At 42.2% G+C, this 16,716-nt stretch overlaps 1 protein-coding gene across 2 annotated transcripts; it reads right to left on the reverse strand.

Annotated features, from left to right (window-relative positions):
- Window positions 1–417: 417 nt before the first annotated feature.
- LOC109901602 (regulator of G-protein signaling 21-like) lies at window positions 418–3,121 on the reverse strand. 2 transcript variants are annotated; one of them, XM_020497608.2, is made up of 5 exons: window positions 2,924–3,121; window positions 2,326–2,395; window positions 2,152–2,222; window positions 1,280–1,446; window positions 418–1,090 (listed from the first exon to the last, which is right to left on the reverse strand). In XM_020497608.2, exons 1-5 carry the CDS (start codon window positions 2,988–2,990, stop codon window positions 914–916), a joined length of 552 nt encoding a protein of 183 aa, XP_020353197.1. In that variant the 5' UTR covers window positions 2,991–3,121; the 3' UTR covers window positions 418–913. The 2 variants fall into 2 exon arrangements, with proteins under 2 accessions (XP_020353197.1, XP_020353196.1); XM_020497607.2 differs by having other exon boundaries at window positions 2,152–2,243; window positions 2,924–3,107.
- Between the last annotated feature and the right edge of the window lie 13,595 nt (window positions 3,122–16,716).

A 16,716-nucleotide genomic window follows, 5' to 3' on the forward strand; every position in this document is an offset into this window, starting at 1 on the left:
ATCAGGGATAGCGTACACAGACATTGCTGGGGAGAAACTATACATACCTGGACTGGTGTTACACATAACACAGAGAGATCAATTTAACTGTAAACAACATGAAATCCCAATGTACAATGTGTGAAAACACAACACACAAGAGAGAGGCAGAGATAGGAGCGAGAGAGAGGTCTCAAAGATGGCCCATTGGCCTGGTTGCCTAGGGAACAGAGCGTTTGGGGTTTCTCTGGGTCTGAGAGATAAAGAAGAACAACATGAGGGTACGACTGAGAGAAAGAGACTATGACCTCAGCTGATGCTGCACTGATTGTGTTGGATTGGCTTTCTGAATCCTAATGACATACACCCACATACACAACATTGCATTGGGTTGGCTTAATGAATTCCTGTCATAGACAGAAACAACACATACATAAATTTTTTTGACTGAAACGTATTTTTCATGGCTTTAATGGCAGGTCTGACATATCCTCGTTTTCATAGACATCAGGAGAATACCATGAATTATTACAGTTAAAAGTAACGATCAATTGATAATCAATGGATAATAATAAGTTATAAAACATACATAATGCTTTATACTCTAAATAAAGTCAGTACTGTATAACATTTGTAATCATATCTATTATCTATAATATTGGCATATTTATATGGAGAGTATTCCACTTTATGTTTACGTTGAAAATATTTTTGTTGGCCACACCTCAGAATAAGATTAGGAGCCACTGAGCTAGATGATGAACTATTATTAGAGAGACTACAGAGCATGGGCCCTGTGTTTTGTGCTCCAGCCCAGAGTTAAACCATGCTGAACTTACATGGGCAGCTAGTTAGAGCAGAGAGAGTTGAATCCCTGTCAGCCCACAGACTGTTGGTTGTTAACAGGTATTATTCTCCACCTGGTTCTGGAACCTCAGCGGGCTTCCGATGGTTCTAAAAGACCTTGATAGATTTCAGATTTCAGGAATCTGGGATAACAGTCCTTTTTCATCAGCTTGTATATCAGTCTCTGTGCCTTGTCGAAGCAGCTCAGGGTCGGCTGAGACATGCTGTTTGTAATCTCCTGCCTGGTCCCACAGTCGATGTTTATCTGGAATTGAGTAATGAATGAAACATTGCCTTTGTGTAGCCATCATGTTGGACAGAGAGAGGGACACATAGACAGAATGATTGAGAGACAGCTTGAGGCGGAGAGCTAACGATTAAAGAAATAAATGAAAGAAAGAGAGAGGGGGAAAGAAGATTAAGCTACACCATTCCGTCTGATTTCTTTACGTACCTGTCTGGGAGCGTCGACATGTACAAACTCTGCGTAGATCCTTTTGGCTGCTATAGCTATCTCATTGCTGGTGGTGATGGTCTTGTACTCCTCACAGGCCAGCCAGAACAAGATGTTCTCCTCGCTGTACTCTGTCCTCAGGAACTCTCTGAAGGCCAGCTGCCCTGCTACACGGTAGAGACATAAAAAGGAGATGGTGTAAAACAGACTCACATTCACACAGGCAGCCACATACATGTAAGCATGGCCACTGACCATGACCTGCAGAACACAGGTTTAGTTTGAGAGAGCAGGCTAGCCCACAAAGTTGTCAAACTGGTTCAGGAAATTGACAGGGGGTTATTAAGGAGATGCTTTTTCAAGCTCACCAACAGATGTTCTGGGCTTCCATTTTTAAATGGGACATTTACAGTTGCTGACCAATGCAAATAAATTACCAAACAGTATAATAACTTTTGTTGCCTAAAAAAACATGTACAATGTCATAAAACATGTTTTAGATGTGAGTGAACCATTGCAGATGTCTTATGGGAGAATAATTGTCCTTTGTAGCCTACTGTTCCTTCTCAAAATGCTTAACCTATTTATAAAGCCATGCAGGTGTGCCATTTTTCATGAGTCTTTTGGGAACACAAACAAACAGCAAACTGCATTACTCACACTAATTGCTTAATATAAATCACAGCTGGAGAACTGACTCTAATCGACACAAGACAAAATATGTACAACGACAGCCAGCTTGTCCCCCCTGACTTTAGGCTTATACTGGTACCACTTCCCTGCACATGTTTTGGTAGGACTGTATCAACAGTACCAATCAACAGTATCAATAGTAGTAGAGAGAGAGAGTAAAGAAGAGTACATTGTCTTACTTTTAGACTCCTGGAGTTTTTTCAGGGATTGTCGCCATGACACAACTTCATCGATGGGGGGCTTGGGGGCCCTACAAAAACAACAAAAAAGCCTAGAGACTCTTAATTTTTCTTTTGAGGATGATGATGATATTCAAATGGTTTACATTTATACAGAACAGAATGTTGACTTACTTCCTGTACATGCCCCTTCGCCTGATATCAGACCATCTAACATGAGAGAGTGATGATGGAAACAGCTGATCTAAAATGAGGGAGAAAGAAAGAAATTGGCAACAGTGAGCACAGGAAGCCTGTCTAGTCAGAGATGTTTTTTGCCCCCAAAAAATGCAAAAGCAGAACAGCAACTGGCCAGTTTCGCTATGAATTATGGGACAGAAACAGGAAATATCATAACTTCAGAAGTCAGAATCTGCAGCCGTTTAAGAAGACACTGGTCATCCATTATGATTATTGATTCATTAATCGAAAATAAGTATTAGCCAGAGAAAAATTATTTTTGACCAATCATCTATGAGCAGGGTTCGGTATCAAACATGTATTTTATACACAAATGTGAATAGAGACTACCTATCTATGAACTACTAACCACTTACAATGAAGCATAACTCATTCGTGCCTAGAAATGCAAAAAACTGAAGCAAACCAATATACTGTAAGTCAACCAACCATGTTTAGTACGGAATGAAAGGAATGTGAAAGGAGTGGTCATATCACAAGCATTTCTCTATTTCTCTATACAGCCAAAGCAAAGCTCAAAGCTAATACTTACAATGTGTGCATATGATTACAATATCCCTGAAAAGCAGAGTTTGTTCGTCCTGAAGATCAGCACTCATATATATGCTCAACAACTTCTGATGTTTTTCCCAGTTCTAGTTAGACTTCCCTATTATATTCCCCTGTTTGCTATTCCCCTCTGGCTAGAGCACACAAGTATCCACATGTTGGGCTGGGAGGAGGATTGGCAGATGGGAGGGTTAAGAGGTGACTCAGAGTTTTTATTCTGTTTTTTTACTTTGAAATTCCTAGGATGGGAATCAGGGAAGCTCGAAAAATCAGAGAGAGATGTTTGACCCAGTTCAACGACACACTCTTCACCCATCACTCTCATATGAAGACAGACAGCAGAGGAGAGGAGGAAGGGAGGGAGACACCACTATCTCTGCCAAATGGGGGGGACCGAGACAGACACTGTCGTCCCCCAGCTTTGAAAATTACTGATGACAGAACAACTGGCAGTGTAGTGAGCAAAACGAGACAAATGACAGTAACAGGGACAGAGACAGCAGAGTGTCTCTACCTGTCCACCCCTCTCCAGTACCAACGACTGATTTATGGACCCTCAGCGGGACGCTCTAGGCCAGCTAGGAGAATGAGAACAGGTGCTGTAAAACACTGCTGCTGAGACTGCTGCAGCTGGGAATCTGGCTACTCAAACAAAACCTGGCAGATCTGATCATTCCCTCCCCTGAGCCACTGTGCCATGTTCCATAATGTATGCAGGTATTTGTTCAGCCCAGCGCTTACACACCTGATTCAACTAACGTTGGACTATTTTTAAGAACATATATTAGGTGGCTAGTGTTGAATCAGGTGTCTTACAAAAGCCTGTACATACTGCTGTCCTCCAGAACCATTAATGTTCCGTGGTTTCCCCTGGCATTTTATTTGGTCTGTGTCCAGGAGCAGATATAAAACCTGGCTTAGCCCTTTTCCTATTTGTCATGTATTTGTCTTGCATTAGTTCCCTCTGAACTATTGCCATGGCAGGTGAAGGCCAGTTTATTCATTGGGCTCAGTGCTTCGGCCAAGCTGAATGAAACAGCCTTTCATCTCCCAGCCAACCTCCCTCTTCATCTGTTCAGAAGGTGAGAAATCTCTGTCCTGTTAAGGCTTGTGATGAATTCATTTGTTTACCTTTATTTATTGACCTTTGTGCACTGAAGAGGATGTGTGGGCCAGCAGGGAATGACTCAAGTATGAGTGATAAATAATGCCTGTAAAATATACAACATCTATAGTCTTAAAGCAGACACCTGCAGTAAATAATGAATGTTCTATAACACTGCATCAACAAACATGAGATTTTTAAATGAGCTACAATGCTAAACAAAGATTTCACAAGTGTAAATGTAAACAGAAAGATATCCCTGAGTAGCCGATACCTCCTTAGACACTTTTAGGTAAACAGTGTGTAAACTTCCGGCTATTTACAGAGGTAAAAGAGACTCCCTGAAGTAGTTTGGCTCAGCTCATCTCCTGTTTTGAACAACAAACACTGCTCTCCAAGCATACTGAATACATATTTTTTTTATGTTGAGAAATCATAACATTGCAATGATTCCTGATCAAATCTCTCTCTATTCACTCAAATCCATTCTCTCTATTGGGAGAAAATGGGAGATTGAGAAAGATGGAAAAAAGAGAGACAGAACGAGATGGAGAGACAGGGGAAACGAACAAGCGATTTGAATTGAATTATTATTTTCTTAATTCATTTTTCTCATGAGAGGAGAAATAGGACTGGGATGTTCATATCTAATTCATTTGATTTGTATTCTCACAAGGAGTCATGGTGATTACCATGCCAAACTGACTGGAGAGTTGACTAGCCAGCAGCTTTAATCTCCTCTCTCTCTACTCTCTTCTGTTTCCTCTGTGGCAACACTACACCCTAGTTAGCATTTGACCACACAGCTTACAGGGAGAAACCCCTGTTCACTTCCAATGTTGCAATAACAACCATATCCCCCTCTAATCCCCCCTCCCCTCCCCTCTCTCTGTCTCTCTCTTTTTCCATTTGGTGTACAGTAGTACAGTACCTGATTGAATGCATCACCCCATCCCAAGATGACATCCCATGACCACCATACCATCAGCCACTGTGGGGAGCTCTGTCTCTACTAGGATTCTCTCCCTCTCCTCTCTCCTTTGGCAGTGGGGTTTGCCTTGCACAGAGTGGCTGTGGGTCGCTGTTGCTCATGTTAAAAGCTCAGCTGGGAGGACGGCCCCAGGACCACTGATACATGGCCTTAGTGTTTGGCTCTCTGGCTCTCTCGCTCTGTGGCAGGACATACCATCTGGTTTGGTGGGGGGGGGGCACTCCTGATCCAGAGCATCAATTTTATTACTTACAAAGGTTTTACCATTTCTCTGTCTGGGTTCCCATTTTATGTGTTGTTTTGTCTGCCTGGTTTGCTGCCGCTTTCCGGCTGTAGGTGTGTAATGAGTAATCTGGCAGCCTGTGTCCCTTCACAGTAACACCAGTCTGACTGCAGGCTCACCCCACAATAACAGTTCCATGCAGAGCCGCAGTACTGTACAAAAGGCTGTGGCTGTCATGAAATTTTGTCAGTCTGTGATTGTCAATCAAATAACTACAGGTGTCACTGTAATTTACCGTTAATTAACATAAACACATTTAGCATCTCGTGGCTTCCTACATAGCCTACAAGCTGTGTACCTTCGGAACATCAACATTTTAAATCAATTTAATACAGCCTACACCATCACAATACATACATTATTTATTTTAGACAGGTCTAAAAAAACATAAAATGAACAAATATATACAGTTGAAGTCGGAAGTTTACATAGTTTACATTACAAGTTTACACATTCCCTGTCTTAGTCCAGTTAGGATCACCACTTAATTTTAAGAATGTGAAATGTCTCAATAAAAGTAGAGAGAATGATATATTTCAGCTTTTATTTATTTCATCACATTCCCAGTGGGTCAGAAGTTTACATACACTCAATTAGTATTTGGTAGCATTACCTTTCAATTGTTTAACTTGGGTCAAATGTTTTGTGTAGCCTTCCACAAGCTTCCCACAATAAGTTGGGTGAATTTTGTCCCATTCCTCCTGACTGATCTGGTGAAACTGAGTCAGGTTTGTAGGCCTCCTTGATCGCACATGCTTTTTCAGTTCTGCCCACACATTTTCTATTGGATTGAGGTCAGGGATTTGTGATGGCCACTCCAATACCTTGACTTTGCTGTCCTTAACCACTTAACTGCTCAATACATAATAGCCACATGTGCGCACTCCCTCAGAAATTGATTGAGGAAAATACCCTTTCTATTTTATTCAGCTTTGTTCAATTGCATTCTTCATACTATGAAATAATATAAAATAATGCCATGGAACTCTAAGCAAATCTTGTCTGCTAAATGAACTAGCATAGCCCACAGCCATATGGCAAAGCCAGATCAGGGCCTAATATAAGGACAGGTGCGCTATTCTGTTCTTCTTAAATATATACAATTTAAGTTTATAAACACTTAGGTTGGAGTCCTTAAAACTCATTTTTCAACCAATCCACAAATTTATTGTTAGCAAACTATAGTTTTGACAAGTCGGTTAGGACATCTACTTTGTGCATGACACAAGTAATTTTTTAAACAATTGTTTATAGACAGATTATTTAATTTATAATTAATTCACTGTATCACAATTCCAGTGGGTCGAAGGATTACATACATTATATTGACTGTGCCTTTAAACAGCTTGTAAAATTCCCAAAAAATGATGTCATGCTTTAGATTAGAAGCTTCTGATAGGCTAATTGACATCCTTTGAGTCAATTGGAGGTGTACCTGAGGATGTATTTCAAGGCCTACCTTCAAACTCAGTGCCTCTTTGCTTAACATCATGGGAAAATCTAAAGAAATCAGCCAAGACCTCAGAAAAAGATGTAGACCTCCACAAGTCTGCTTCAACCTTGGGAGCAATTTCCAAGCGCCTGAAGGTACCACGTTCATTTGTACAAACAAAAGTATGCAAGTATTAACACCATATGAACACGCAGCCATCACACTACTCTGGAAGGAGACGCATTCTGTCTGCTAGAGATGAACATACTCTGCTGCGAAAAGTGCTCTGGTCTGATGAAACAAAAATAGAACTGTTTGGCCATAATGACCATCGTTATGTTTGGAGGAAAAGGGGGTGGCTTGCAAGCCAAAGAACACCATCCCAACCGTGAAGCATGGGGGTGGCAGGAGGGACTGGTGCACTTCACAAAACAGATGGTATCATGAGGCAGGACAATTATGTGGATATATTGAAGCAACATCTCAGGACATCAGTCAGAAAGTTAAAGCTTGGTCGCAAATGGGTCTTCCAAACGGACAATGACCCCAAGCATACTTCCAAAGTTGAGGAAAAATGGCTTAAGAAACAGGTCCTCATATACAGTGGCTTGCGAAAGTATTCACCCCCTTGGCATTTTTTCTATTTTAGTTGCCTTACAAACTGAAATTAAAATGGATTTTTTGGGGGGGTTTGTATCATTTGATTTACACAACACGCCTACCACTTTGAAGAAGCAAAATATTTTTTCTTGTGAAACAAACAAGAAATAAGACCAAAAAACAGAAAACTTGATCATGCATAACAATTCAACCCCCCAATACTTTGTAGAGCCACCTTTTGCAGCAATTACAGCTGCACGTCTCTTGGGGTATGTCTACATAAGCTTGGCACATCTAGCCACTTGGATTTTTGCCCATTCCTCAAGGCAAAACTTCTCCAGCTCCTTCAAGTTGGATGGGTTCTGCTGGTGTACAGCAATCTTTAAGTCATACCACAGATTCTCAATTGGATTGAGGTATGGGCTTCCACTAGGCCATTCCAAGACATCTAAATGTTTCCCCTTAAACCACTCAAGTGTTGCTTGTGTTTAGGGTCATTGTCCTGCTGGAAGGTGAACCTCCGTCCCAGTCTCAAATCTCTGGTAGACTGAAACAAGTTTCCCTCAAGACTTTCCCTGTATTTAGCTCCATCCATCATTCCTTTAATTCTGACCAGTTTCCCAGTCCCTGATGATGAAAACCAGCATGATGCTGCCACCACCATGCTTCACTGTGGGGATGGTGCTCTCGGGTTGATGAGAGGTGTTGGGTTTGTGCCAGACACATCATTTTCCTTGATGGCCACAAAGCTCAATTGTAGTTTCATCTGAACAGGGTACCTTCTTCCATATGTTTGGGGATTCTTCTACATGTCTTTGGCGAACACAAAACGTGTTTGCTTATTTTTTTCTTTAAGCAATGGCCTTGTTCTGGCCACTCTTCCGTAAAGCCCAGCTCTGTGGAGTGTACAGTTTAAAGTGGTCCTATGGACAGATACTCCAATCTCCGCTGGGTTGCTTTTGCAGCTCCTTCAGGGTTATCTTTGGTCTCTTTGTTGCCTCCCTGACTAATGCCCTCCTTTCCTGGTCCGTGAGTTTTGGTGGGCGGCCGTCTCTTAGCACAGGTTGGAGAGCTCCTTGGTCTTCATGGAAGACTTGGTGGTGTCCCTTGCTTAGTGGTGTTGCAGACTCTGGGGCCTTTCAGAACAAGTGTATATATACTGAAACATGTGACAGAACATGTGACACTTAGATTGCACACAGGTGGACTTTATTTAACTAATTATGTGACTTCTGAAGATAATTGGTTGCACCAGATATTATTTAAGAGCTTCATAGCAAAGGGGGTGAATACATATGCACACACCACTTTTTGACATTCTAAGGCTTAATGTTGCAACTCTAATGATGAACTCTGCTTTGTTTTTTTTGCAGGCTGCACATACTTCATCAGTCTCTCATTCACAATTATTGTTATTATAAAAAAAAATGTTTGTTGCATTTTACCCCCTTGTTCTCCCCAATTTCGTGGTATCCAATTGTTTAGTAGCTACTATCTTGTCTCATCGCTACAACTCCCGTACGGGCTCTGGAGAGACGAAGGTTGAAAGTCATGCGTCCTCCGATACACATCCCAACCAAGCCGCACTGTTTCTTAACACAGCGCCCATCCAACCCGGAAGCCAGCCGCACCAATGTGTCGGAGGAAACACCGTGCACCTGGCAACCTTGGTTAGCGTGCACGGCGCCCGGCCCGCTACAGGAGTTGCTGGTGCGCGATGAGACAAGGATATCCCTACCGGCCAAACCCTCCCTAACCCGGACAATACTAGGCCAATTGTGCGTCACCCCACGGACCTCCCGGTCGCGGCCGGTTACGACAGAGCCTGGGCGCAAACCCAGAGTCTCTGGTGGCACAGCTGGCGCTGCAGTACAGCGCCCTTAACCATTCACAATTTGACAAGCACTTGATAATGCCTTGAATTTCCCGGCGGCATCCCCCTTGTGTGGCCGTAATGCCCCCTAAAAAAACAGTGCCTTTTGCGGTCAGTGTCCGTTGTGCACTTTGGCTGAATATAATCATTATAATTTCATTCTCCCAGATGCGTGCTCTGAAGCACCTCTCACTCACATCTTCTCAGATATCTCAATTCTTATTAGCCAATGCCTGTCACGTGATCGGGCCCTTCTCACATCTCAGCTTCGAAGTAGGCCACAAGTGAAGACAGACACATCAGGGATGCAACTGCTTGTCTACATATTGAAAATGTTTGAAGAACTGTCCATTCACTTTTCATCAGCTAACAAGATGAGTAGGCCCAACAAACAGCAAAAGCACTAGTCTATGTCAATCTACTATCCCCCATAGTACAAAGATTAACCTATTCTATTGGTCAACTTGTCCTTCTGTGCAAGAAAGAAATATTCCAAACATAAACTAGGACATTTGTGGGATGCGATAGATCCCAAATTAATACAACCACGAGCATCAAACATGTTTTTAAAAGCAATGAGGCTGATGCAACAGATCAGAATGTTTCGCTTAAAATGTTGATAACTTACAATAGTTCTTCCTTTGAAAGTTGCGTCATACTGCAGCACACCTTGCGGGCTGCCGCATAATTCTATGGCACGTTATGTAAGTGTCAGCCATTGTTGGCATTAATGCTGGTTAGTGCTAGTTTGACCACTAGAGGGCATCTTTGAGAAGCATCTGACAGTCTTTAATATTGTCTGTCCTAGATCATTTAAAAACTTTTTTTGTAAGAACATAGTATATGGGATTGATTTTAAGAAATGTAATTCAATTAATTTGATTACTATTATGGTGTTTCTATTCCAAAAAAAACAAAAAATGAAACCCTCAGGGTTATCATTAGGAACATATGGCACTGTACAACGTGACCGTTGGATTGTAATTCACCATATTGCAATACATTCACTCCATTATAATAAGCTGCCATGTCTTTAACATGAAACAATAACGCAGGTCACCATCATTTGCTCATTTCCACATTATTCAGTTGAGGAATTAATCTTTAGTAGATGTCGGAGATTCACATCGCCAAACGCTGCATAAATATGTTTTACATGTAACTATGACAATCAACGTGTATCCTTTAAATCATTGCGGACTGTCATCTACATTTGACATAGCTGTGTGCTGCAGTACACATGAACTCCCATGGTAAAACAGAGCAGGGCTGTTCTAGATTCTCTGGGGTCAAACGCACATACAGAATTTGTATGAATGGCTGATCACATAGGATTGAGAGCCTTGGGGCTACTGACGAGTGAAGATCAAAATAATCCTAACATTTCCACACCCTAATTGTAGGCTAACCAATACCTTAACGGAGAGTCAGTGAAAAAAAATATATAATTGATTTATCAAGACCAGTCGCCATGCATTTCTCAGAGCAGCACAAAACGGTACTGAAAAAGTTGACCACACGCGGGTAGGCTATTGCTTCCAATCCTATTATAACAATTGTATGACTTTGGGAGTTTCAGTAAACAACAATTAGTTGCCATAATTAGCCTACTTTATTCCAATATTTAGGTCATTGTAACCATTCAGATAACATTTACCATCCCATTGTTACACACATAGAGAGAACAATAGAGAGGCTGATGTCATAGAGCCCCTATTCATCGGAATGGCAGAATTTGTCAGCCATAAAATACATTTGTAAAAAGGAAAATAAGGAAAAATAATGCTTGCAACACGGATCTTATTATTCAATATGAACTTCACGTTCTGCAGGCCCAGGCATGGATCAAAGCTGGCAAGACATTCAATGACATCATCAAGAGATATGCTGGACCCTATGTGTTTTTGGGACTACATCGTGTCTATTGTCCTGCTAATATAGCCCTTGTGAAAAACAAGTGTTTGAAAACTTTTTCCACCTTCCACTTCCATTTCCATATATTTGTGTTAGCTTCATGTGTGACATAACTCCACCAGTCCTATTTATGACATCAATTTACAAAGATTACACCTTTTTATTAATCAATTAGTATATTTGAGATTAACCACAATATTTGTTGTATCTAGTATGGCTTGTTTATGGAAAACTAATGATATTTTCGAGATGATTTCGTTTTCAAATAACCGAAAGTATCCCGTTTCAGGAAAGAACCAGATGCAGACAGTGTCAAAGTAACAAACGTTTATTACTAGTACAGGGGCAGGCAAAACAACAGGTCAAGGGCAGGTCAGTAATCCAGATTGGGTGAAAAAGGTCCAGAATGGCAGGCAGTCTCAGGGTCAGAGCAGACAGGGGTCAATAATCCAGTGCTGTGTGGCAAGGTACAGAGCAGCATGCAGTCTCAGGGTCAGGGCAGGCAGAATGGTCAAAACCGGGAAAAACTAGAAAACAGGGTTAAGGCTGGTAGGTTTCACGAAACAAAACAAAACAGGAGACAAAGGGCTGTGAGACATGGGTTTAATTCTGTAAACATGAAAATTGGGATGTATACTGAGGGTGTGGCGCAACAGAAGACAAACAGCAGAGGGGCTAATGACCTTGGAGATGGGGCCGATAAACCAGGGGGAGAGTTTGCTGGATTCCATGTGAAGGGGCATATCCTGGGTGAACAGCAAAACCTTCTGCCCGATACTGGGGAGCCGGCGTCCGGTGGCCATCCGCTTGTCGTCGATACCTGGATGTGGTCTTGAGAAGGGCCGACCGGGCTCTTTTGCAGGTTCAATGACAGCGGCGGACAAACATCTGGGCCAAAGGCATGCCGACCTCTTCCTCCTGCTCAGGGGGGCTGAAACCCCAGGGAACACTCAAAGGGCCATAGACCTGTGGCAGAGCAAGGAAGGGTGTTGCAGGTGTTTTTGACCCACACTAGTTGCTGGCTCCAGATGGAGGGGTTCGGCGGAGACCAGGCAGCACAGTGTCGTCTCCAGGTCTTGGTTGGTTCACTCTGACTGGATGTTTGACTGGGGGTGGAACCCGAAGGACAGGCTTGCCGAAGACCCAATGAGTGTGCAGAACACCTTCCAGAACTGGGATGAGAACTGAGGACCCCGGTCGGAGACCATGTCCACTGGCAGTCCATGGATCCGGAAGACGTGCTGCACCATGAGCTGGGCCTTCTCTTTAGCAGAAGGTAGCTTGGGGAGAGGAATGAAGTGGGCATCTTTGGAAAACCGATCCACTACGGTCTGGATAGCGGTGTTGCCATCAGATGGGGGGAGACTGGTGACAATGTCCAGGGAAATGTGAAACCAGGGATGGTGAGGGTCAGACAGAAGTTGAAGGAGACCAGCCGTAGCTTGCCGAGGCGTCTTGTTCTGTGCACAGATCGTGCATGCGACAATGAATGTGGCGATGTCAGGAACCATGGTAAGCCACCAAAAGTGTTGTTGCACAAAGGCCAACGGTCCCTTGGGACCCCGTGTGGCAGGCAAGCCTGGAGGAGGTCTGGTGTTTGTGACTGAAACATGTAGGTATTACAGACTCTGTCAGGGAGAGGTTGAAAATGTCAGTGAAGATACTCAACAGTTGGTCCACGCATGCTTTGAGTACACGTCCTGGTAATCCGTCTGGCCCAGTGGCTTTGTGAATGTTGACCTGTTTAAGATTTGGTTCACATCGGCTACCGAGAGCGTTATCACACAGTCATCCAGAACAGCTGGTGCTCTCGTGCATGTTTCAGTGTTGCTTGCCTCGAAGCGAGCATAAAAGGCATTTAGCTCGTCTCTGGGTTTCCCTTTGTAGTCTGTAATAGTCTGTAATAGTTTTCAAGCCCAAGCCCTGCCACATCCAATTCGCTTCTGAGAGGGTGTCGTACAATTCAATCTTAATCTTAGAACTACCCTTCCCGGATCCGGGAGAATTGTCATCAACTGACACAAATTAGCATAACGCAACGGACAAAAAATCTTACTAGAAAATATTCATATTCATGAAATCACAAGTGAAATATAGTGAAACACAGCTTAGCCTTTTGTTAATCACCCTGTCATCTCAGATTTAGAAATTATGCTTTACAGCCAAAACAAGACAAGCATTTGTGCAAGTTTATCGATAGCCTAGCATAGCATTATGTCCAGCTAGCAGCAGGCAACTTGGTCACGAAAATCAGAGAAGCAATCAAATTAAATCGTCTACCTTTGATGAGCTTCGGATGTTTTCACTCACGAGACTCCCAGTTAGACAGCAAATGTTCATTGTGTTCCATAAAGATTATTTTTATAGCCGAAATACCTCCGTTTGTTTGTTGCGTTATGTTCAGAAATCCACAGGAAAGAGCGGTCACAACAACGCCGAAGAATATTCCAAATTAGATACATAATATCGGCAGAAACATGGCAAACGTTTTTTATAATCAATCCTCAAGGTGTTTTTCAAATATCTATCCGATAATATATCAACCGGGACAGTTGGCTTCTCAGTAGGAGCGAGAGAAACAATGGCCGCATTTGTCTATTACGCACAAATCACTCTGAGAGCCACCAGCTGACCACTGACGCAATGTTGTCGTTCATGCTCATTTTTCAAAATAAAAGCCTGAAACTATGTCTTGTGACACTAGACACATTAGGGAAGCCATAGAAAAAGGAATCTGGTTGATATCCCTTTCAGTGCTCAATAGGAACGCATAGGAACGCAGAGGTTTCTAAATAAGAGTCACTTCCTGAATGGATTTTTCTCAGGCTTTCGCCTGCAATATCAGTTCTGTTATACTCACAGACAATATTTTTACAGTTTTGGAAACTTTAGAGTGTTTTCTATCCTAAGCTGTCAATTATATGCATATTCTATTATCTAGTCCTGAAAAATAGGCCGTTTACTTTGGGAACGTTATTTTTCCAAAAAGGAAAATAGTGCCCCCTAGTTTCAAGAGGTTAATTAAATTGACACTTTGCTTGTTTGTCTGAGAGCATAGCAGGATTTCTTTATAAGCATCCAGATTTGTCTTTCGCTCCTTGAATGCGGCAGCTCTAGCCTTTAGCTCGATGCGGATATTGCCTGTAATCCATGGCTTCTGGTTGGGATATGCACGTACAGTCAATGTGGGGATGACATCCTCATTGATGAAGCTGATGACTGAGGTGGTGTATTCCTCAATTTATTTATATTTAACTAGGCAAGACAGTTAAGAACAAATGTTTATTTTCAATAACATCCTAGGAACAGCCTTGTTCAGGGGCAGAATGACAGATTTTTACCTTGTCAGCTCAGGGATTCAATCTAGCAACCTTTCAATTATTAGTCCAACGCTCTAACCACTAGGCTACTTGCCATTGGATGAATCCCGGAACATATTCCAGTCTGTGCTAGGAAAACAGTTCTGTAGTGTAGCATCCACATTATCTGACCACTTCCGTATTGAGCAAGTCACTGGTACTTCCTGCTTTCGTTTTTGCTTGTAAGAAGGAATCAGGAGGATAGAATTATGGTCAGATTTGCCAAATGGAGGGTGAGGGAGAGCTCTGTATGCATCTCTGTGTGTGGAGTAAAGGTGGTCTAGGATTTTTTTCCCCCCTGGTTGCACGTGTGACATGCTGGTAAAAATGTGGTAAAACTGATTCATGTTTGCCTGCATTAAAGTCCCCGGCCTCTAGGACTGCTGCTTCTGGGTGAGCATTTTCTTCTTTGCGTATGGCCTTATAGAGTTGGTTGAGAGCGGTCTCAGTGCTAGCTTCGTTTTGTGGTGGTAAATACACGGCTACGAATAATACAGATGAGGACTCTCTTGGTAGATCGTGCGGTCTACAGCTTATTATAAGGTACTCTACCTCAGGCAGGCAATACCTCAAAACTTCTTTAATATTAGACATCGCGCACCAGCTGTTATTGACAAAAAGACACATTCCCACCCCTCGTCTAACCAGAGGTAGCGTCTCTGTTCTGCCGGTGCATGAAAAATCCTGCTTGCTCTATATTGTCCGTATCTCCGTTCAGCCACGTCTCAGTGAAAAATAAGCTGTTACAGTTTAGTGTCCTGTTGGTAGGATAATCTTAATCGTTCGTTCCATTTTATTGTCCAATGATTGCATGTTAGCGAGAAGAATGGAAGGCAGTGGGAGTTTACTCGCTCACCTCCGGATTTTTAAAAGGAAAAGAGGCCCCTTTTCCGGTGTCTTTTCTTCACGCAAAAGGCGTTGATCTGGGCCTGTTCCATTGAAAGCAGGATATCCTTCTCGTCGGACTCGTTAAAGGAAAACTGTTTCTTCCAGTCCGCGGTGAGTAATCATTTTTCTGATGTCCAGAAGTTATTTGCGATCATAAGAGATAGTAGCAGCAACATTATGTACACAATAAGTAAAAAAATATATGTTATTGATCCATAACGAAATAAACATCTGCATTTTGAAATAGTATTTTTAACCATTATTTTATTAGCGAAAGCATAATGATGTTGACGAAGAAGCCACATTTGCCTTGGGGTCCATCCCAGTTGGTATTCTGTGGAAGCATGTGTTTTTTCGGTGCTGCCCATTGTCCTGACCCACGTATGGTTGTATTCTCTGCAAATACACATTCACATTTTTAGTACACAATTATCGATTTACATTTATTTTTAAGAAAATGCACTGAAACCAAAACACCCCAAGTTTTGGTGATCCTCTCACCATAGAAAGAAGCTGTAAGCTATGTCTGTAAGCCGGAAAAGGGCTCGGACCAAAACACACTGCTGCCTGGGTTTGCGTTGCAAATGAGGGCATAAACTGGGTCAAGACGCCAGCAGAGTAAGTAGACCTTTATGTTGTAAAATAAAGGTTAAATAAAAATAAATAAATTACCTACAACATCTACAGTATATCTACAAATATTTTTTTCATCTCTACATGTAAGTCTCCTGATTTAAACCCGATCGAACTTGTTTGGCATCACCTGAAAACATTCATCTGTAACTCTGCCAAGCCTAGAGCACAAGCAAAGGCCATCAAGACGTTTTGGCTTGAGAAAGTGATGATACAATTCTCCCCCTACCCTCCTTCTTGGCAAGAGTCTATTGTCCTGCTAATAGCTCATAATGGGTGGATGGATGGCTTCTTTTCTATTCCAATGTATTCAAGGAATGTATTAATTGCAGACATTTACCATTCTCATTCTCAGACTGGAAACGTTGTTTGCAGAGTTCACAATCTCCTTTTCATGTCCTTGTTTAAAAAAATAACGATATTTTGGAGATGATTTTGTTTTCAAATAATGGAAAGTGATTGGTTGTAATCTGAATAAAGGGAAAAAGGCCATTCTTGAACATGGGGTGAGACAATAGGCCATTTTAATTTTGTCTGGCTTGCCATTCTGTTAGATTCTAATTCTCAGAGTAAAAAACTCAACGGACAGTATGGCACCACACGTCCCGCTAGGGCACCTCCCCCCACTGCTCAACTGACACAGTAGCACACAGAACGCAAAAAATATTCTTAGAAATATTTAACCTCCACACATTAAC

The sequence above is a fragment of the Oncorhynchus kisutch genome, linkage group LG13 (genome assembly GCF_002021735.2).
Source record: "Oncorhynchus kisutch isolate 150728-3 linkage group LG13, Okis_V2, whole genome shotgun sequence".
NCBI lineage: Eukaryota > Metazoa > Chordata > Actinopteri > Salmoniformes > Salmonidae > Oncorhynchus > Oncorhynchus kisutch.